The following is a 22,102-nucleotide window of genomic DNA, read 5'->3' as shown; positions in this document are numbered from 1 at the left end:
GCAGGCTGGGCAGGGAGCAGAGAGCCGGCGTCTGCCTCTGGGGAGGACTTCAGGGAGCTTCCAATCAAGGCTGAAGGTGAAGGGGAGCAGAGTGCCACCTGGCACGGGGGTAACAGAAAGAGGAGGAGGTGCTGGGTGCCTTTAAACAACCAGCTCTGTGTGAATTTATAATAAAGTGAGAACTCACTCATGTCAGGGTGGGCACCAAGCCACTCATGAGAAATCTGCCCCCATGACCCAGACATCCCTCCCACCAGTGCCCACCTCCCACACTGGGGATCAAATGTCAACATGAGATTTGGTGGGGACAAACATCCAAACCATATCAACTTGTCAAGGGGCTTTGATCCAGAATATATAAAGAACTGTTCTAGCTCAATAATAATAAGACAACTCAATTTTAAAACAGGCAAAGAATCTAAGTAGTCAGCACAGGGAAAGACACTCACCATCACTAGCCGTGCTGATCAAAATCACAAGAAGACACCACTTCACAGCTACCAGGATGGAGAAAACAATAGTCTATTTCCATGGAAAATAACAAGAGCTAGCCAGGCTGTAGACAAATCAGACTCTTACGCATTGTAAAATGGCTCAGCCACTTTGGAAAGCAGCTTGGCAACTCCTCAAATGGTTAAATGCAGAGTGACCACGTGATTCCTAGGTGTGTGCTCAAGAGAAATGAAAACATAATGTCCACATGAAAACTTGTACATGGGCATTCATAGCAACGTTATTCATACACTTAATAGCCAAAAAGTAAAAATCAGGTTCAAGAGTGGATGAATGGATAAACAAAATACAATGGGATATTATTTAGCCATAAAAAGGAGGAAGCCCTGACACCTGCTACCCTGTGGATGAACCCTGAAGATACTATGTGAAGGAAAAAGAAGCCAGACACACAATAACCACAGGTTATGATTCCATTTACATGTAAAGTCCAGAACAGGCAGATCCAGGGAGACAGAAAGCAGATTAGAGGTTGCCAGCAGCTGGGGGAGGGAGATAGGGAGTAGCTGATAAGGAGTGTAGGATTTCTTTTTGGAGTGCTGGAAATCTTTTAAGATTAATTGTACTGATGGTTGCATTTATTTGCAGATATACCAAAAACTACTGAATCGTACACATAAAAGCCTGAATTATATGGTATGTGAATTTTATCTCAAAAGAACTATTGTATTTTTAAAACTCGGGAGGGGGGGATTGTGTTGGAAATGGGGTTCTGGGGAGTGGAGCGGCTTCTGGTGATGCAGCTTGGGGTGTGGGCGTGAGATGGAGGAGGAGTCCCTGGGAACAGGGGGTCAGTGAGATGAGGGTGGGGCTGACTCTCAGGACTTGGGAGGGAGAGAAAGGGCTGGGGCAGGGGCGTGGGCAACAGAAGGGTGGAAGGTTGTGCGTTTAAGGAGGCCACAGTGCACAGGGGTGTGAACTGAGGGCAGTTTAGCTGGAGGATCCTAGGGGTGATGGCATTCAGGGCTGAGAGAGGCTGGGCAGGTCTTGTCTCTTTACCTCCTGGTCAGTTATCCCCTGGCTGCAGCTGAGAGATTTGCAGTGCACAGGAAGGCAAGTGCTGCATGTGCCCATTTTAAGGAGAAGTAAACTGAGGGTCAGCATGGTGAATGGGCACTGACAAGATCACACAGCTGGACATGGCCAAGCCTGAGCTCTCAGGGCTTGGAGCTGGCTCTATGATGAAGCTGGCAGAGCTGTGACTTGCAAGCTCAGGGCTTGGTATGTGGCAGGGCCTGTCATAGCACATGCTCCCTCCCCAGACCCTGGGCCTCAGCCATGGCAGCATCTTTGCGGGGACACCCAGTGCCCCCTAGATGTCCCCAACACATGCCGCCCAGAGAGTGCCAGTGTTCTTCCAGGATGTCAGGGCAGGGTGGGGCCCATATGAGGGAGCTCCTCTTCAAAGCCATGCTCCCCAGTTCTGGGTATCCTGACTGGGAAGGCTCTGGGCTGCAGGGGGAACTACACAGACAGCCCTGAGTTCAAATCCTTACTCTGCCATCATCAAGCATGTGGCCTTGGGCGAGTCACTTTACTTTTCTTAGTCTCAGTGTCCTCACCTGTAAAATGGGGATTCTGTGGCATAGCTGTGAAGTGACAGTTCCCAGGGCATAGCAGGTACTCCACAGATGGTGGGTGCCCCTCACAACTCCCGGCTCACTTTTCCTACACTCTATGTTTATTTGGGGGGTTTGGCTGGGCGTGGTCAAATGGGGATTGTGGTATGATAATCCACATTTCAATAACCACAGCAAACTCAGCTCAAGTTGACCATCCTAGGGATTTACTGCCTGAGTCAACTGATAGTTGAGGACTAACAGCATCAGGCGCAGCGTGATTCAGGCTTGAGAACCTGCTCCCTAAGACTGGAACCCGGGCTGGTCTCATTGGAACACTGGTCTCATACAAAACCTCAAATGCATTAGCAAGAATAGAACAAGGGATCCCATCGCAGGCTGGGCAAGGGATTTGAAGAGAAACTTCTCTGAAGAAGACAGGCGTGCGGCCTTCAGACATATGAAAAAATGCTCATCATCTTTAATCATCAGAGAAATGCAAATCAAAACTACTTTGAGATACCATCTAACTCCAGTGAGACTAGCCTATATCACAAAATCCCAAGACCAGAGATGTTGGCGTGGATGTGCAGAAAAGGGAACACTTTTGCACTGCTGGTGGGAATGCAAATTAATACATTCCTTTTGGAAAGAGATATGGAGAACACTTAGAGATCTAAAAATAGATCTGCCATTCAATCCTGTAATTCCTCTACTGGGCATCTACCCAGAAGACCAAAAATCACATTATAACAAAGATATTTGTACCAGAATGTTTATTGTAGCCCAATTCATAATCGCTAAGTCATGGAAGAAGCCCAGGTGCCCATCGATCCACGAATGGATTAATAAATTGTGGTATATGTACACCATGGAATATTATGCAGCCTTAAAGAAAGATGGAGACTTTACCTCTTTCATATTTACCTGGATGGAGCTGGAACATATTCTTCTTAGTAAAGTATCTCAAGAATGGAAGAGAAAGTACCCAATGTACTCAGCCTTACTATGAGACTAATTTAGGGTTTTCACATGAAAGCTATAACCCAGTTACAACCTAAGAATATGGGGAAGGGGGAGAGGGAGGGGAGGGAGGGGGGAGGTGGGTAGAGGGAGGGGGATTGGTGGGATTACACCAGTGGTGCATTTTACAAGGGTATGTGTGAAACTTGGTAAACGGTCTGTGAAGCTAGTGAATGATGCCCCATGATCATATCAATGTACACAGCTATGATTTAATAAAAAAAAAAAAAAAAAAAAAAAGCTGGTTTGGAACCAGCTGAGGCTGAGCATAATCCAGGCTGCTTTCTCTTCTCGGTTCCACTCCTCAGGTGGCTCCACACCAAGGCAAACTCTCCCCTCAAGGTCCTCAGATGACCGCCAGTCCCAGCATTTCCAGGTTCTCATGCTGAAGGAAAGAAGAGTCTATCCGGGCTGGAGAGGGAAACATCTCTCCAGAAAGAGCCAACCAATGTCTCTTTATGCGGAACTGGCTCTCATTCATTAAAGGACCCATCCCTTAACCAATGACTGTGGAAAGAGGGCGTGACATGCTGACAGATCGGCCAATCAGAGTCTACCCTTGAATAGAGCTGGGTTCAGCTAAGTTTCAACGCCAAAGATTTCCTGAATTGGTCTCCTGCAGGCTGGAAAATGGGAAGTGGTTCTAGAAAGGTCTCAGGATCTTCCTCCAGAGTTTGATATGGCCATGGGGGAGGGCACCAGGATGGCTTGCCCGGGGTCCAGGCGGAGGAAACAGAGGTGGTGTGGGGAGTCCTGTGTGGCAGGAGAAATGTGGGAGGGGGCACGCATCACTGCAGGTGTGTAAACCATTGGGCGGATGCTCACACGGCCTCTGGCCCCTCACGGGGCATGGAATGAAATGTCCTCTGAGGTCTCATTGGCCCAGAGCACCTCGTCTTTGTGACCGTGTGTTCCCAGCTTCCAAATGGTCACCACGCTTTGCTCAGCCTGCAAACCCAGGGGTCTGGAGGTGAGGCTCAGATCTACTACCTCTGGCTGAGGGATCTTAGGCCAGTAGCTTCACCTCTCTGAGCCTCAGCGTTTTATCCTGTGACATGAGACTGATCACAGGGTTAAATCACTCTGGACATAAAGTGGGGGCTTGGCATCTGCACCATGGAAGGGTTACCCTGGGAGCATGTGATTCTCATTAGCAGCATGAAAGCTTTCCTCAGAGGGCACCAGGCAGCCTCCTTGCCCTCGGTGCTGAAACACTGCCCTCCTGGCCCATCTTCAGTCCCCCCAGAGCCTTGAGGCCCTGTGGACACAACTCAGGGGTCCCAGCCCCACCCTGCACAATCTGTGGGCTGGGTGTGACAGGGAAGCCTCTAGACCCCAGCTCATCACCCTGACAAGCTTCCCTATTCCTGACAGCCTGGGTGACCAGAGCAATTGCTGTCCACCAGAAGGCTGGAGGGCCTCGGGTGCGAAGCTGGCAGCTCCTTAGAGGGTGGACAGAGGCCAAGTGGCCCCTAGGACAGCTGAGCCATCTGCCAGGTAGGAGGGGCTGTCAGTCCTGGAAGGACTGGAAGGGATTGGAGGGGACTCCTCCAATCAGGGCTGGGTGGGGTCAGAGTGATTCCCAAGAAGGGTTTGGATTGAAGACAGCTAAAGCTGAGGATTATTATCTTATAAAAAGGGAAAAATATGGACCCCTGCTCAGCTGGATGGCCTGATTCGTCATTTCATTTCGTTTCATCAGCTAGGACTGATCCCAGTCCCTCTGTGCTGTCTCCCCACTCCCTCCTGTCTGCTCTCAGCTCTCCTCTTATGAACCTCACCTCAGCCGGGTTCCAAACCAACTTTTGTATGAGACAAATCCTGCCTGGGTTCCCATCCAATTCTGCAGCTCACTTGCTGTGTGACCTTGAGCAAGACGTTAGACCTCTCTGTGCTTTGCTTTCTTCATCTGTGAGATAGTCAATAATACCTCCTTCAGAGGCAGTGGTAAGGATCAGACACCTGTAAGATATAGGTACATAATGCGTAGTTGAGGCTCAGTCAACGTGGCCTACTGTTTTTTTTTTTTTGTTTGTTTGTTTGTTTGTTTTTTGCTGTTTTTGGCTGGGGCTGGGTTTGAACCTGCCACCTCCGGCATATGGGGCCGGCGCCTACTCCTTTGAGCGACAGGCGCCACCCTGGCCTACTGGGTTTTTTTTTTGTTGTTGTTGAGACAGGGTCCCACCCTATGCCCCTGAGCAGAGTGCAGGGGGCATGGTAGTTCACCACAACCTCAGACTCGGGCTGCGGGCACCCCGCTGCCTCAGCCTTCGGAAGCCGCTGGGATTACAGGTGCTCGCCGCTGCACCAGGCTGGGTTTTTCCATTTTTTTCATGAGTCGGGGTCTCACTGTTGCTCAGGCAAGTCTCGAACTCCTGAGCTCAAGCAATTCTCCCTCCTCAGCCTCCCACAGTGCTGGGATTACAGGCGTGGCCTACTGGTTTTAATTAGCCTGGTTATCTCAACAACCTGCCCTCCTTTCTTTGGCTTCAATTTTTTTCTTCCATAAAATCAGTTGGAACAGCAGAGTGATATGAAGAAAGAGCATAACTTTGGGGTCAGAACAAACCATTTTCTAGTCCTGAGCCCATCACCTAATGCCTTAGGGGCCTTTGCAAATTGTGTAAACCTGCCTAGCTCAGTTTTCTGTGTCCATGAGATAGGTCTAATACAATCTCTCCTGGGAGGTTGTTCCCAGAACTAAGGGAAACACCCCAAGGAGGGGCAGAGCTGTCCCCAGAGTTGAGAGCAGGGCGAGGGGGCTGCAGAGAGTGTGTCCCACGTCACAGCCCCCCACCCTGGCCTGAGCAGGGTCCACCCTCTGAATCACCCACTCTCAGGGGCTGACGAGTCTTAATGCAAGCTGAGGTTCAGCCCTTGAGGGTCTGCAAGGTCCCTGGAGTGACGTGAGCTATGACCTCATTCGACGAGAAGCCCAGACTCAGCATGGGCCAGGTCAAAAGGCAAGGCCTGCTGGTAGTCTGGTGAGCTCGCCTGGAGGCCTGGGACTGGCACAGCTGTCGGGCCTTGAAGAGGCAAGGGAAGGATGGGGCTGCAGAGTCAGGGCATGAAGGTGTCTTGGCAGTAGGCCCAGCTGAAGGGCGTGCACTCTACTCCCTTCAGCATAGGTAATAGTCCATCTTGTTCTTTTTTGTAAAGAACTTTAAGTGTTTGGGGGGGGGCGGTTACATGCAAACAAATGAATGATGGATTGACGTGGGTGCCTCCTACCACTGTTAGAGAGTGGGCTGGCCCAGTTCCTGTGCCCTGGACTGACTGCAGGGGGTTCATGTGCTTGGTGTCCCTGGGAATCCAGAGAGTCAGAGGGCCACCACCTTCCTAGAGCACTTCCTGGGGACCTCCAGGCCCTGAAGCACCGCTGGCCTGCAGGGACAGAGGAGAGACTTGACTCCCTCCTCCTCCCCAAGAGGGTTGGGGCAGAGGCAGCCGCTCTACAAGGCTCATTTGCCGATGAGCACAAGGCAGTACGGGGAAAGGGCAGCAGAGGGCGCTGCTGGCCCTGCTGTCTGCAAAGCTTTCCTCCTGAGACTGGTTCTGGATCTTGGCCTGCTAGGGTCACTGTGCTGCAGTGAGCCCTGCCTGACTCTTCCAGGGAAAAACCAAGCAAACCCAGGGGCCTGCATCTTAGCTATGGAGTGGAGAAGGGAAATGGAATATGTATCCTTTCACTCTGGGTCTCAGTTTCCCTTCTGTACAAGGGAAATAAATTCCCTTTGCAAAGCGGTTGTACAGTTCAAGTCAGGTGACTATTGGGGGCAGCGTGCTCTTGAGGGAGTAGCATGGACTTGAGCTGCAGGTGGACCCACACCTGAGGCCAGCCTGCCATGCACTCTGAACTTCCACTCCCCTGACGTTATTCTTTTTTTTTTTTTTTTTTGCAGTTTTTGGCCGGGGCTGGGTTTGAACCTGCCACCTCCAGTATGTGGGGCCGGTGCCCTAGTCCTTTGAGCCACAGGCGCTGCCCAGCCCTGACCTTATTCTAAGGGTCACGATGCCCACTTAGTCATGAATATTGAGTCTAATAATGTATGCAGAGCACTGCAGAAGCAGCAGTTGTTGTCCCTTGTAGATAATCAACTGGGTTGCAGCAACAACCAACCCTGGACTCTCTCTGATACTCAGTTTCCCCAGCTGTATATGAAAAGTTTAGAGGAAATGAAAGCTCTGGGTCTCTGATTTTCTGTACTGGAGAATCCAGGGATAGAAAAGTGTTGGCCTTTGAGGCTGGATATCTGCAGGATGGCCTAGGCCCCCCAAAGAGCCTTCTTTGGATCACGGTCCCCCACCATGGCACACTCAAGCGGCAGGTGTCCTGGACATTTGAACAGCTCCCCTTCCCCTCAGGCCTGAGCAGAGATGTGAACTGAGGGCCAGCCCTGAGGTCCCTAGCCCCCAGCATTCTGGGTCATTCCCAGAAATGGCCTGAAATCCTCCACATCTTCTCAAAGCAAAATGCTCTTCAAGTTTTTAGAGGCAAAATGCAGGTCCCATAGGCCTTTATCGAAGGACCTTTGAGCAGGGGACACCCCAGCCTCTTTCACTGCCCATCTCCCACATCCCTTTGGGACCCCCAGGGCTCACACCTAAGACCCCTTCTCCTGCCCCCTCCCTCCTCTGACCTTTCAAGAGACACACCTGTCTGATGGAGCCACTCCCTGGCCTGACCCCTTGGCAGTGCCGAAGTCCTCAGGATACCAGGGTCCTGGAGATCAGATCTGCTCCCCCTTCCCACTCTCCAGACTCTTGACCCCAGCTGCACACCCTCCTCTGGGCCAGAGACCCCTCCCCTATTCCTACCCTGGGATGTCTGTGAACTTGAATGAAAAGCCATCTTTATTTTTTCCACTAACTCCAGCTGAAGTCCAACACTTACTGCTTCAGTGGTGCAGTCAGCCCAGCCACAGCAGGGCCTGTGGCTCCATCCCCTAGGGAAAGCGGAGGACTTTTCTGTCTCTTCACATTTGCTGCAGGTGTCCCTGGGGCCCCTCTGCCCAGTGCTGCCGGGAAGCCTCTGTGGGTGTTGCACCAGAGGCACCAGGCCAGATCTTGTTATTAAATGCGCTAACAAAAGAAGCCCATGGATTAGTACATCACAATTTGTGGCTTCATGTATTTTGATAGCTGTGTTTCAAAAGACTTGATCCCCTTTGTAATCCTGTGCTGTCTGTCTCATACATTTAAGGACATCATTTGGCAATGGGCTCCCCAGGCTCCCTAGGCTGCCAAAGGAGCTTATGACACAAAAAAGGTTGGAGAACCTGCTCAAGGGACTGCACACAGGCATTGCCTGCTGCCAACTGGGTAGCTGCCGTGATGTGCTTTTGTTTGGGGGGCTGTGTCTGGGTCCTGGTTTGCGGCTTCTCAATCCCATGGCTACAAGTCCAGATCCTATAGACCCTCCAGAGTCTCTTCAAAAGGGAAGTTCTGCTGATGTCACTGTCACTGTCTGAGCCCTGGGGGCAGGCCCAGGGTCTGCAGGGGTCCTTCAGAGGAATAATGAGAATGGAAACAGTCTCCTGTTCCCACAGGCGGCCTGTGCCCAAGCACAAAGAGCTCAGAAATGCTCCTCAGCCACGAACTCTAGCCAGTTCTTACTACAATCCTGGGAGGTTATAAAGCAGTATTAACTAACTCCCTTGGCATGGTACAAAACTGAGGCACAGAGCTAGGAAAGGTGAGCCCGGAACGCAGTAGCCCCTGTCCAGAGCTGGGGAGAGCACAACCTCTAAGAGCTAAAGACGGGGGAGCCAGACTCAGGGCACATGGGGACGAGTCTAGACTCTGCCGGGAGTCACGAGGGGGAGATCTGAGCTGCCCACCTGTGGGTGCCCAGGGCTGCCAAGCTGAGGAGGCGTGGACAGACAGCGGGGTGGAGAAGGAGGGAGCTGGGGTACAGTCTGAGCTTGTTCATTTCCACGACGGTGGCTCAGGTCACTGGGACTGGCGGTCTTAAGGCATGCGCCCAGACCCCGGAGTCCTGTCTGTCCAGATTCCCAGACCAAGTGGGCTAGAGCCCAGAGGCCCGGGGAGGGGCCTGTGGGTCCGGGGCGGGGCCGGCGGAGGGGTCGCCACCCCCTTCTAGCTGGGGCGGGCCGTCGGTCGCCTTTAAATGTGGCCGGGCCGGCTCCAGCGCCCGCAGCCGGTGTGTCAGAAGGAGGGAGCGAGTTCGTCTGCCGTCCCCGCGTCCAGGGCATGCCCCTGCGGTCCCTACGCCCGTCCGCCTGAGCCGCCTGCGTAGGCGCCCAGCCCTTAGGCGGCCTCGGTGTCCTCTCCGGCCTCCGGGCGGTCCTCGCGCTGCGGCCCACCGTTGGCCCGGTCGCCATGCAGGCGCTGGCGCTGCTCCTGGCCGCTCTGGCCTCCCTGGTGCTGGCCCGGGAGTCCCCGACAGCCCCGTGCCCCGCGCGCTGCGACGTGTCGCGGTGTCCCAGCCCGCGCTGCCCTGGAGGCTACGTGCCCGATCTCTGCAACTGCTGCCTGGTGTGCGCCGCCAGCGAGGGCGAGCCCTGCGGCCGCCCCCTGGACTCGCCGTGCGGGGAGAGCCTGGAGTGCGCGCGCGGCGTGTGCCGCTGTCGCTTGGCGCACGCTGTGTGCGGCACCGACGGGCACACCTATGCCAACGTGTGCGCGCTGCTGGCGGCCAGCCGCCGCGCGCTGCAGCTCTCCGGGACGCCCGTGCGCCAGCTGCAGAAGGGTGCCTGCCCATCCGGTAAGCGCGGAACGGGAAAGAGGGAAAACTTTCCTGGGGAAACCGAGGCCCAGAGATAGGGCCAGGCTCGAGGTCTCCATTCCCTGGGCACAAGTGGACAGTCCTTTAGAAATCGTCTAACCAGTTCTTGGTATCCAGGTGGAGATACGGAGGCCCACAACAGTGAATGGCTGTCCCCAAGGTCGCAGAATTAGAGTCAGAAGTGAATCTGATGGTCTCTTGACCACCCCCTGGGGCTTTTGTGTCTGTGGAGGCCCATGTCCCCCTTGTCATGTCCCTTCTCTGATCTTTACTGGCCTTCAGTCTCCAGTTGCTGTGCTCTCTTGGGCAACATCAGTGTTTTCTTCTGTGGCTAAAATGCATGTCTGCTGGGAACTGTGTGGGAAGAGTGACCATGTGGGTGCCTGGACTGCTTAGGGCTCCGTGGGGGAAAGGCTGTTGTGGTTAGAGAAAGCCTCGGTCCCCTGACCCGCGTTTAGCCCTGGATGGCACCTTGCCTTGCAGGTTGACCCTGTGCGTGAAGGAAAACTTGCTGTCCCTTTCCTTGTTTGGGGGCTCTCTCAGGAGGGTGGGCTCTGCTGTTGGTCCCTCAGGTGCTCTCTGAAGCTTGGCATGGGCCCCTGTTTGCACAGTGGAGGACACTCACTAACCACTAGGACAGGCTCTGCAGAGCGCTGGGAGCACCCTGGGGAGCTTTCGCTTCCTGAGGCACCCGAGAAACCTTCAGGGAAACATCTAGGCTGATCTTGAAGGGTAAGGACTTATTTTCCAGCAGCACTAGGGAAAGGCGTTCTGGGAAGAGGAACAGGTGGGCAAATGCATGTAGGCTGTGCCATGCTGGGGAGAGCCGGTCACTCTGAACAGCTGTCATGTGACTGAGTAGGGTGGGGGTGGGGCAGGTCAGCAGGGACTGGATGATAAGTGGCCATAAGCATCATGCCAGAGGGTTCAGATGTGATACTGAGGGTCAGAGCTTCCCAAAGTTAGGGTCCTGTGGCCCAAAGGCTTGGGAAACGGAACACTGTCCCTGTGAATGGAGACACACATGCTTGATGGATCCATCAGAGGATCTGAGGAAACCTGCAGTTTTCTCCAATGATAACCCCAGGGTTTCCCAAGAATTTTCAACAGAGCTTCTCTTTTCTGAAAGAACACACAAGTCTTCCTCCTGGCACTCCAGGGCTGTGGGAAGACCAGTGTGGGAAAGCGTCATACGAGATGTGGTATGATTGTATGGGAGAGCTGTCGAAGGATTTTAAGGGAGCTTCTTAGTCCCTTTTGAGTTGCTCCAACAGATGTCCTGCAACTGGGTAACTTATAAAGGACAGAAATTTATTTCTCACAGTTCTAGAGGTTGTGAAGTCCCAGACCGAGGCACTGTGGCTTCCCATGGCAAAAGGGCAAGTGGAAGAAATGGCCAAATGCTACAAGAAGCTTCTTCTGTCAGGGTTTGAATGGGCTCCTCCACATTCCTAAGGGGAGGAGCCCTCGTGGCCTGATCGCCTCACAAGGCCTATCTTTCAATACCATTGGCAACACTTGCATTTTGGAGGGGCCACTCTCAAACGGTAGCAAGAGTGAGGGTGATGAGGTCAGACCTGAGCTAGGACTGGGCCCCAGAGGCTGGGGGTGGGCATGGAGACCTGAGACCTCAGGGATAGGCATCGTAATGTAATGGGTGCCTGTGGCACTCTTGTGGTAGCGCGTCCAGTTTGGAGCTTGGTCCTGCTGTGCCCATTTCTGGTCTTGCTGAGGAGAGGAGTGGACCCTGCAGCAGCTTGGCTGTGCTGACCGGGGGAGGTTGGAGTGGTCTAAACCCTCACTGATCCAGAAAGCCCGTGTTTATGATGCACCTTCTCTGTGTGCCTGGCCAGCCCTGGGCTGGCAACGAGAGCACAGCAGGGAAACAGGCCGTAGGGGGGACACAGAGAGGGTTAGAGTAATTGATGGCCACAGCCAAGTGCAGTGGTAGCTCAGAAAGGCAGGAGGTGGCTGTGACTGTGGCCGTATTGGCTGGGGCCTCAGTGATCCCAGACCTGCAGCTCTGTGCACCTCTTACTGACGGGGTGACGTCAGGTGGACTATACAGTTACCCTCGGTTTCCTCCTACGTGAAAGGGGGGGCAGCAGCACCCAGGAGAGTGCCATTCAAGGCACGTAGACACCTGCCCAGCTCCTGGCGGGTGACCAGGGACAACTCTGCCTCATTCTATATGTTGTTACCCAACAGGACTGCTGCTGAGCCTCCCTTACTATGCAGGGTCAGGGAGGCTCCCAGGGGACATGCTTGATGCTGGGCTGTGGGAGATGGATGGGAACTCCCTAGGCAGAACTAGGAGGACAGAGTGGGCCTGGGCAGAGCAAAGGTGGATGCACAGAATCCTAAGGGCCAGGCAACACTGAGGTGGCCACAGGTTCAGGAGGGAGTGCTGGACAGGATCCCCACTCCTGTGACTTGGAATCTGATACCAGCCTGCTGCCTGTCTTTGTGTGGGCTCCTTGGGCCTGCTGCCCAACCCCAGGGGTGCTATACATGTTGTGGGCTATATGCCGTCCTGGCACTGTTGCCTGGTGCTCAGGGAAGTCATAACTCCTGGGTCTTAGCAGGGTGCACTACACACACTCTCCGTGTTGGGGACTTGCTGGCTCCTGGCCTCTCACCAGCCCATCTCAATTCCTTCTGCAAGTGGAGTCGCTTCTCAGGCACCACAGAGTGAGGCCAGAAAGGGAGCAGATCACATAGCCAGGCCCAGCCTGGGCTGGCTGGCTTCGAGAGCTATATTCTCTGGCCCCTGGCTTTTTTTTTTGCCAGGGTGGCAGGGCCCTGGAGATCTGGAGGTGTCTGGGCCTGGACCTCAACCTCCATTAGCCTCAGCCTCTGTGGAGTGCCCCTGGTTGCGTCCACCCCCTGTCCTCCCTGGGGCCTGGCCAGAAGTTGCTAGTGATGTCCACATGTGGTTGAGTAGAAGGGGCTGTGCACTTGACATTTCTGGAAGGAAGGTCTGCCAGAGGAGTGTGGACTCCCTGGGGCCAGCCGAATCTCCCTCTCCTCTGCCTCTGAGCCTGTGCTCCCTCTCCTACTTCTCCTCCTGACTTCTACAGGTAGGGGGTTCTCCTGGGTCCCTTCTCACCCAGGTGATCTTGCCTGCCTTTAAATACTACGCAGGTGCTGATGACTCAAAGGCCATCTCCAGACCCTATCTCCTGTGCTGGAGACATGTGTCAGCTGCTTGATGAATTGCTTTGGTCCCAAACTCCACCCCTCCCAGCCCAACCCAGTAGACCCCCTGGGATGCTTGGGTGGAAGCATTTGTCCCCTCTGAGCCTCTTCTTCCTTGCATTGTGTCACCCTGTGTCCTTGTCTTCCGGTTCCTCTTAGCCTCACCAATGCTGGCCTCACTGACACCTGTCACTCCTCCACACAGCAGCCAGGATGACCTTGATCAGTCTATCCTTCAGGACACTCCCCAACAGTCCCCCAACAAGTACCTTGACACTTAAGGCCGCTTTCCACCCCTCCAAAAGTCTCACGAGAACTTCTCATCCTTTGTGCCCCTGCTTCTTCCTGCCTCAGGGCCTTTGCACATGCAATACCCACTGCCCAGGCTTCCCTCCCTCACTTTCACATGGTCAGTTCCTCATTCTGCCCTAGCCTGGGGTCCCACACCCCTGCACTGTCCTCGCTGGCCGCTGTGCCTAGGAGCCCCTTTGTCAGCCTCATGAGCGTGTCTTGAGGTGTCCTCTGCCCACTCCTATCCCTTGTGTTGTTTGTTGACTCGTCTGCTTTGTTTCCATCCTCCTGAGACTGAGTCTCGCCAGACAGGGATGTGAAATGAGTGGGTTGCCTGTGTGATGTGTGTAACCCTCCTGGCCCTTCTCACATGCCCCTAGAGGCGGAAGCGCACCACTTCTCCAGGGAGCTCTTACATAGTCTCATCTCCTCCTTACAGCACAGTGGCGACACAGAGAGGGTAAATCTGTGTCCGGGGATAGTGAAGACCGAGACAAACACGCTTCAGGGGGTGTGCAGAGAGAAAAGCCCTGTGACCTTGTCGCCTCTCATCTACAGCTGCAGACACAGAGTCCTGAGAGCGAGCCATTAACTCAGAATTTAGAGCCCCGGGCAGTTTACACTGTGGCATTTAATAATCAGCTGTTATTGTGCAATCTCAAGCAGGTTCTGACAGCATCTCCCAGTTTTATTTATTTAGGAGCTGTGGTTAGCTTTTGGGTTTTAATCCTCTTTGCAGCCTCCTGGGGCTGCACACATCTTGGAACTCAGCATTCAAGAGTAACCAGGCAAGAGGAAGCTTCCTCCACCCCCACCCCGGCCTGGGACAGCAGGGCTGAGCTGCAGCATCTGGTGGGGTCTGAGGACTGTGCCGCTCTGTGCTAGCTGCCTTGGTAGCCAAGTCTTTACCAAAGCCGCTGAGCCAGGAGTCCAGCCAGAGAGGAGCTTAGAACCTGGGACATTGTGTAGCCATCCTTTCCCCACCAGGGCCCAACCTAGGAAACCCTCCTGTACCCGGTACCTGCCATGCAACACCTCCTCAGGGAGTTTCCTGGGGGGCTTCCCTTGCCATGCACAGTGGCCTGCAGGGCCCTGTGAGATACCAGTCTCCCTGCCAAAAGTCCAGCCATAGCTCCCACCCTCAGGATCAAGCATAGGCTCCCGATGTGGCTTGCGGGCTCTGTGCGATCAGGCCTCTGCTTCTCATCTGCCATCACCACAGCCAGCAGATTGCCTGTGAGATCCCTGATCCCGTGTTGGTTATGTGCGGAACCAGGAGAGGAGGAAACTTTGCAGAGCTCCACCCTGTCCACCTGGATTCCAGCCTTCAAGTCCACATCCAAGGGAAACCAGAGGAGACACCTTGCTATCTGGGGCTGAGCAGGCCTGCTGTGGTCAGCTGTAGCACTCTGCTGGGTGAGCTGGAGCCAAGTACGCTGGACTGATGTGCCAGTCACAGGATGCCGAGCTGTAGGGAGCTTTGGGGAATGGGCCTTCAAAGCTCTGCTTGGCTGCTCTGGAGGCCCGATTTCTGTGCAGGCTGGATGAAAGGGTGGGTCAGTGCTGGCCAGCATGCCAGGGGTTCCCGCCAGGCATTCTAAACCTCTTGCCCAGGGTTGCTCTGAGTGGGGGAAGTGACCAGGTTTTACAAAGGTCAAGGGTAACACACTGGACTTACCAGGCTTGCTAACCCTTAAACATGTCCTCTGCATGTTTTTGTCATGGCTTTTTAATAAGTAAAGGTGCAGGGAGCTGCCATAGGCCATTCAGGCAAAGAGGGCCAGCTCCGTCCTGAACCCAGGTGTCTCTGGCTTTCTATCCAGAGCTCTGCATGCCAGGTAGGCATCCAGCACCTCGAGGAAGGGACCTCCGTGCTTGATTTTGGTGAGGCTGTGGAATAATGGGTGGGAAATAGAATAAAATCACAGACTCCTTGTCCTTGGTGCTGCAAAAACATGGCCAGAGTATGTGTGTGTGTTCTCCAAACTGGACTCCAAGTCTAGTGCAGTAGGGGGCAAGCAATGCCCTGGAGTTGTGCGGTGTACAGCCTGCCCAAAGGTGTGCATCACCCACCTCTAGCGCAAAATGAACAGAGCCAGGAATGATGCCCAGTTCTGTTCCTCATGTCTGGCTGCTCAGGATGAGGGGTGAGTCCCAGCTCTACCACTTCCTGTGGCAAGACTCCACAAGTCTCCTAAGCTCTTAGTTGCCTCATCTGTGAAATGGGGATAACTGTGATACCCTCCTCCGCGGTCATTGGACAGGCAATGAGATAATGAATTGAAAGAGCTTTGCATGGTGTAAGGGCTAATAGACAATTAGTGCAGACCAGTGTAAATACTGGCAAGTGGACATTTCCTCTGCAGATGGAGCTGAGGGTGAAGGAGAGACAGTCTAGGCAGGGAAGGAGCTGGAAGGCAGCATTCGTGGGGCAGCTGCCTGATATCATCCCTGGTGTCCCAGGGAATTTCACTGACCCTGCGTAGTCCCTGTGTCACTCCTGAGGAGCCTGAGCCTTGAGGGTTCAAGCAATTGGACCTGGTCAAGACAGAGAGGTCTTTCCGTAAGAGGAGGTCCAGTGGCTTGGGTGGTCCTGTGGGTGGCTCAGAGCCCTGCCTGGCCCTTGGAACACTGCCAGAGGACCAGCTCCTCTAGATAAAGCATAAGCAGGCCAGTGGCAGAGCCCCCTCTTCTGTGGGGTTGGCTGCAGCCCTGCCAGGCATAGAACTTTAGAGCCAGAGGAGCCAGGACAGGGCAAAGCTGGGGATTCTCCTGGGGCTTTGGCAGCCAGTCCTGTTGGCCAAGGACCAGGACGTAGTGACCAAGTGCCTTTGGTCAGGGGTTGAGGGGCCTGGCTGTACATCCTGGGCAGGTCGCATGGTCTCTCTGAACCTTGTTTCCTTGCCTATAAGTGGACTAGTGAATGGTTCCTGCCTTGCAGAATTGCTGCAAGAATTCACTGAGATCACAGACTCGAAGAGCACAACCTGAGATCCCTCTATGCCCAGCCTGGGGTGCGTGTTGTGTGTGGCACTTGCAGGGGAGGCAGTGAGCTGCTCTAGGCCTCAGCTGCTGCCCTCCTCCACCCCCGCTGTGTTCTGTAGACAAGACCCTGGGCTTGAGGGTCGCAGACAGCAGGATCCGCCCACGGGCAGACACAGCTGGATTTGAAGCTGACGTTCTTGGCTGGGGGGACATGGTTCACTCGAGGACAGGGAAGTTTTCAAGAGGAAGAAAAACACGGGGAGCTGTTCAGGGACCAGTTAGACCCAGAGGCAGCTCCTGGGCCTCTTGTGGTGGGAGGGCTGGGGGCTGTTGAGGTGGCCCTTGGGACTGCACATCTGTCTCTGGAGAACATTGAGTCACTCATTTGCTCCCCTACTGTGGGCCAGCCCAACCTAGGCTCAGGGGTGCCAGGCCATGGGAACAGTCAGAGGGACAAGCTTTGGGATGGGTATGAGTTTAGGCCCCAGAGGGAGCAATTGGTCATTGAGCTTGCGAAGTCAGAACAGGCTCCCCAGAGGAGGTGCTGTTGGCCTGGGCCTTAAGGGATGTTGGAAAGTGCATTCCTAGCAGAGGGAACTGCATGAGCAAAGGCTCAATGACATTTAGGCCAGGACAGAGGGGAGAGTGGCAGTACACAAGAGTGCAGATGTCAGTGGGACCAGTACACCCTGGTGCTTGAATGCCCTGCTAAGAGGTTATCATCTGGTCTGCAGACTGTGGGCAGTATTATGGACAGATTGGCAAAGCCTGGGATTTTGTGTTCACCCACTGATGGCTCCTCCATCCCTAGTTCACAGCTAACCCCTGGGTGACTGAGGGATCTTTGATTGCAGGGGGAAATAAAAAAAAAGGGGCAGTGACCTTAGAGGAACAGAGGTGGGTCTCAGTCCTGGCTCTGCCCATTGTGTGCTGGAGGGGCTGATGCCTACAGCTGGGCAAGTTATATACCGCACAGTGCCAGGGGAAGCTAGCCATCCTGTGATCTTTGTCAGATGGTCCTGGAGTTGTGCAGTGCACAGCCTATGCAGCAGTACAAGGCAGCCCACGGCAGGAATGTGGGAGATGGAGCCCCAAAATCCAGCTTCTCTCCCTGTTGGCTGTTCTCCCAGTCTCCCTGTCTCCTGGCTATGCCCCTTCATCTCCCGGAAGGCGCTGCCGGACACCTGGCCTTTGTGGTTTACTCTGTGTCAAGATCCCCCTAACAAAAACTCCCAGGACCTTTAGATTACAGTTTATTTAAAAAGGAAAAAAAAAAAATGCTCCCAGCTGAATCTGGTTGAGAGTGGCTGTTGACTTCAGAGCTTTGGCTTGAGGCTGGGGTGGGGGTTGTCAAAAACCCCAAACAAACAGAGTCTGCTTCCCAGCCTAGGGGCCCAGGGTTTTCAAGTGGAAGGAGGCAGGGGGAAGTGCTCCTCCCTCCCCTGACTCATGGGTGACTCATCTGAGTGGGGAGGAGCGGGGGACACAGGCCCTGCCCCCATCCACCCTAGTAGACTTAAAGGGACAGGGCCCAAAGGGGGTACCCCAGGGCCTGAGGTCACTCAGATCCCGAAGACCACCCAACCTGGGGTGGTGCCAGCCTGCCTCATCATGAGTGATCTTTGCCTCTGAGCCTCAGTTTCCTGGGTCATAAAATGGGCCATCCATGTTGCTCTTATGCGGCTTCTTTCCAGTGGTGTCTGTAGACCTACTGTGTGCTGGGTCAGGTAGAGTCAGCAGAGGATCCTTGAACTTCCTTTCTCCCTCTCTCTCTTGTTCCTTCTCTTCTTCCTAAATGTCTCTGAGGCTGCCAGTGCTGGCTCTGCTGGAATGTGGGGGCATCTGACATGTCTCTGTCCCAGCAGCATGGGGTGCAGGGTAAGCCGGGAGGACTTCTGTTTGGGGTTTCTGTGAACTCGCACTTGCTCACACCTTCCAATCCATCTCTGAGGCTCTCCTCACAGGCCTTGCTCTTCTTCCCTGCTTTATCTCATTTTTTTACAGATTTATTTGTATATCTTACCTATGCCAGAAAATTTGAAAAGTGTATGAAAAAAGAATAATAACTTTACCCTGCCCCTAAATAACCACCATGTAGTAGCATTTTGATGTGTTTTCTGACCAGGCTTTTACTTATGAATAATTTATAGAAGTTTTTTTTAAATCATATTATACAAAATCGAGGATCACCTAGTTTAACTGACCTCTGGAGAGACCACATGGGAAAAAAATCGTCCTGGGGCCACTGTGTCCCCAAGCAGAGCTCAGGCCTGAGCAGGACCAGGGCTGGAGGGTCAAGGGGGTCGGCTCTGCCCCAGCTCTGTCGCCCTCCATGATAAGACCTGAGCCAGGCTGATTAGCGGGGTGCACAGGATAGTGCCCAAAGGTTTTCCGGCCCCAGTGTTGAGTTCTCTGAGATCCAAGGTGAAGGCCTGGGCATGCAGCCTGTCCTCACCATTCCTGTGGGGAGGACAGACGTTATTCTCCCTCTGTTAGATTCACACACCAGGCCTGGTTCCCAATCTGCTAGATCAAAATAAGTGTGCTGTCATCACGTGAGACTCGGGGTCAGCCTAAGGCTTTTCATGTGCTGTTCTCCTGCCCAGTGGGCTCCTCCAGGCCTAGAGCAGAGGCGCCTCTGGCCACCCACCTCAGCCCTGGGCTTTCCCTCTGTCCTGGCCTGGGCACACTGTGCTGGCCTCGGCTGGCACCCACCTGCCCCTCAGCCCTAGCTGGACCACTTGTCTCCAGTAGCTGGCACAGGTGGGCACCTGCATGCCTGGATTTAATAAACCCCACAGGAGAGTGAGTGCTGTGGGTGTGGCATCACCTTGTGAGCCATGAGCAGGGATGGGGCCCATCCGTTTGAGAGAGAAGGCTGCTGGGCTGCTGCTTGGGGAGGGGGGTGGGATTCGGGCCAGGCCAGGGGCCAGCTGGAGCACCTTGGTAGGGAAAAGTAGGAATAGGCACAGAAAGGCAGGTGGGGCTTGGTGCCCGTTGCTCAGTGGTTAGGGCGCCGGCCACATACACTAGGGCTGGCAGGTTCAAACCCAGCCCAGGCCTGCTAAACAACAATGACAACTACAACAACAAAAAGAAAATAGCTGGGCATTGTGGTGAGCGCCTGTAGTCCCAGCTGCTTGAGAGGCTGAGGCAAGAGAATCGCTTAAGCCCAAGAGTTTGAGGTTATTGTGAACTGTGACACCATGGCACTCTATCGAGAGCTACATAGGGAGACTCTGTGTCAAAAAAAGAAAGAAAGAAAGAAAGAAAAGAAAGGCAGGTGGATGATAAGTAGAGGCTTGAGGACAGGTGGCCTGTCAGAGATCCCATAGAAAGGAGAGGTGACACTGGCCTGACCGGGGCTGCCAGTGCTCAGTCACCTCCCTGTGCACAGCACCTGGGCTCTGTGCATGTAGGGGAGCAGGTGATCCGAGGGGGGTCTCTCCTGCTGCAAGGGGAAAGGCATGAGCCTAGGGGTTCCCGTGGGGCCCCTCGGTCATGCAGACTATCAGTTTGGGAGAACCGGACCTGACAGGGCAGCAGCCTCTGTGGCTGGCTTCCTTTTCCTCTGCTTGGTGGGGGCAGACTAGAAGATGACCCTGCGCTCCCAGGGACTGTGAGGTGAGCGCACAGGCCTGGGTTCAGCCCCGGGGCTGCATGGGCAGCTTCACCATACTGGGCCAGCCACGTTCTATGCAGTTCTGGAAGGGTCAGCAGGGTCAGCAATCTGTGTGGAAATGGACCTGTGCACAGAGAGCCCTGCAAGGGAGGGGGCCCTGCCCCTGGGGGCTGTTAACATGACCTCTGACCCTGAGCTTGCCTCCTGGGAACAGGGCTCCTCACGGTCGCCAGCATCTCCCAGCTGGGCTCTGGCCACCCTGGACAGACAGCCTTTGATTCACACTGACCACAGTGGGTCAAGGCCCATTTTCCAGGTACCCGCTGGCTGGTGAGAGGCAGGCATCCTGGGAGCTGGGGGAGGTGGCTCTTCTCTGTCCCCCAGCAGAGCTTAAGCCATCTGTGGCAGTCCTGGTTCATGCTGAAGGGCTGGTCAGGGCCTTGGAGCCAGAGGGAGGAGGTAGGAATCACTGAGAAAGGAGCCCGCAGCATGTTCAGATCCTGCTTCTCCTCCAGCTTCAGTTTCCCCACCTTTAAAGAAGAGGCAAAGATTCCTGCCCTGGCTGCCACTGTGGAGAGTTGAGGAGTGATGGGGCTGTGTGTAGGGACTGCACTTGCCTCACAAATGTTCACAGTGCTCGAATTGCAGGGCCCTGCGTTCACAGCTGCATTCAGCTGGTGACCTCTGCACTTCTGGGCAATCTGGGCATCCAGATTTCCAACAGTGGTTCTCAATCTTTCTAATGCTGTGAACCTTTAATACAGTTAAAAGGGGTCGCGAACCACAGGTTGAGAACCTGATTTGGCCCATCCCCAGGTGTCATCAAGAGAATCATCAGGGCTGGGCATGGTGGCTCATACCTGTAATCCTAGCACTCTGGGAGGCTGAGGTGGGTAGATTGCTGGAGCTCAGGAGTTGGAGACCAGCCTGAGCAAAAGCAAGACCCCATCTCTGCTAAAAATAGAAAAACTAGCCAGGCATTGTGCCAGGCACCTATAGTCCCAGCTACTTGTTTTTTTTTGTTTTTTTTTTTTTTTGCAGTTTTTGGCCAGGGCTGGGTTTGAACCCATCACCTCCAGCATATGGGGCAGGCGCCCTACTCCTTTGAGCCACAGGCGCCGCCCAGTCCCAGCTACTTGGGAAGCTGAGGCAAGAGGATCACTGGAACCCAGGAGTTTGAGGCTGCTGTGAGCAGCCATAGCACTCTACCCAGGGTGACAGAGTGAGAATCTGTCTCAAAAAAAAAAAAAAAAAGGGAGATAGAGAACCATCAGCTGCTGGTGCTCTGTTCCCCATTGGTGGAATGGTGGGGTGGCTGGGTGCTGCCCCAGGCAGGGGACCTCCCAGATTGCAGTCACATCACACCCAGTTCCCACAGGCCTGGGTCAAGGAGCATCTTTAGTCTGATATTTCAGATGAGGAGTCGAGGCCCAGAGAGTGTAGGTGATTTGCCTGAGGCCACATAGCTGTAAAACAGCAGTGCCAGCCTACAGCTCTTTCCTGGGCCCAGAAGCCCCAGCAATGCTGAACGGCATGAGTTCCAGATGGTAGAAGCTTGGGAGAGCTCAGCACCAAAGGGCTGTGGGCCCTGTGCCACCCACACGCCTCAGGCCTGTGGTCCTGGCAACCGCAGTCCCCACTGCTGACGGCAGCAGAAATCTGAACCCATGAAGGTTCCAGGGAAGTTCTTGAACTGCCTGGCAAGTCAGACTGGGGTGAGGTCAAGTTAGACATAGATGTAGGGCCCTGTGGACTCAGAAATTGGCAGCTCTGTAGACCCAGAAGGGAGTCACACTGTGGCCAGGCTGGGATAGCTCAAAAGGGATGTTCTGGGAGCCTCCCCTTACCCAGGGTTCGGGGGGCCTGCCCTTGACAAGAAGGGACAGTTCTCCACGGGTGTGGCTGTAGTATGAAATAACAGGCATGGTCCTGGGGGACTGACGCCCAATCTGATCCCAGCATCACTCCAGTGTGGCCAGAGCAAGGGTCCTGGCCTCCACAAGCCTCTTGGCAGGGCTGGCCAGTGCTGGTGAGGCAAGGCCGCTCAGTGGTGGAAGCCTTTGCTCGCTGTGTTCGGGCTGAGTGAGCCCTTTCCCTAGTGGCTGGGTGTCGCTGCACCGTTGTGCATGTGGGTCCTCCAGGGCTCAGTGTGGCTGGGGCAGG

The 22,102-nt window shown here is 54.4% G+C and overlaps 1 protein-coding gene across 2 annotated transcripts in view; it reads left to right on the top strand.

Annotated features, from left to right (window-relative positions):
* The first annotated feature begins 9,248 nt into the window (after positions 1-9,248).
* HTRA3 (HtrA serine peptidase 3) overlaps positions 9,249-22,102 on the top strand; it is a 31,199-nt gene continuing 18,345 nt past the window's right edge. For both annotated transcript variants that reach the window (XM_053567182.1, XM_053567183.1), the window contains exon 1: positions 9,249-9,822. In XM_053567182.1, coding sequence (XP_053423157.1) covers positions 9,438-9,822 — 385 coding nt within the window. In that variant the 5' untranslated portion in view covers positions 9,249-9,437. The remainder of the gene's footprint in view (positions 9,823-22,102) is intronic.

This window comes from Nycticebus coucang, chromosome 17 (genome assembly GCF_027406575.1).
Source record: "Nycticebus coucang isolate mNycCou1 chromosome 17, mNycCou1.pri, whole genome shotgun sequence".
Classification (NCBI taxonomy): Eukaryota; Metazoa; Chordata; class Mammalia; order Primates; family Lorisidae; genus Nycticebus; species Nycticebus coucang.
Note: the sequence above shows the minus strand (reverse complement) of the source record. Positions and strands in the feature narration are given on the sequence as shown.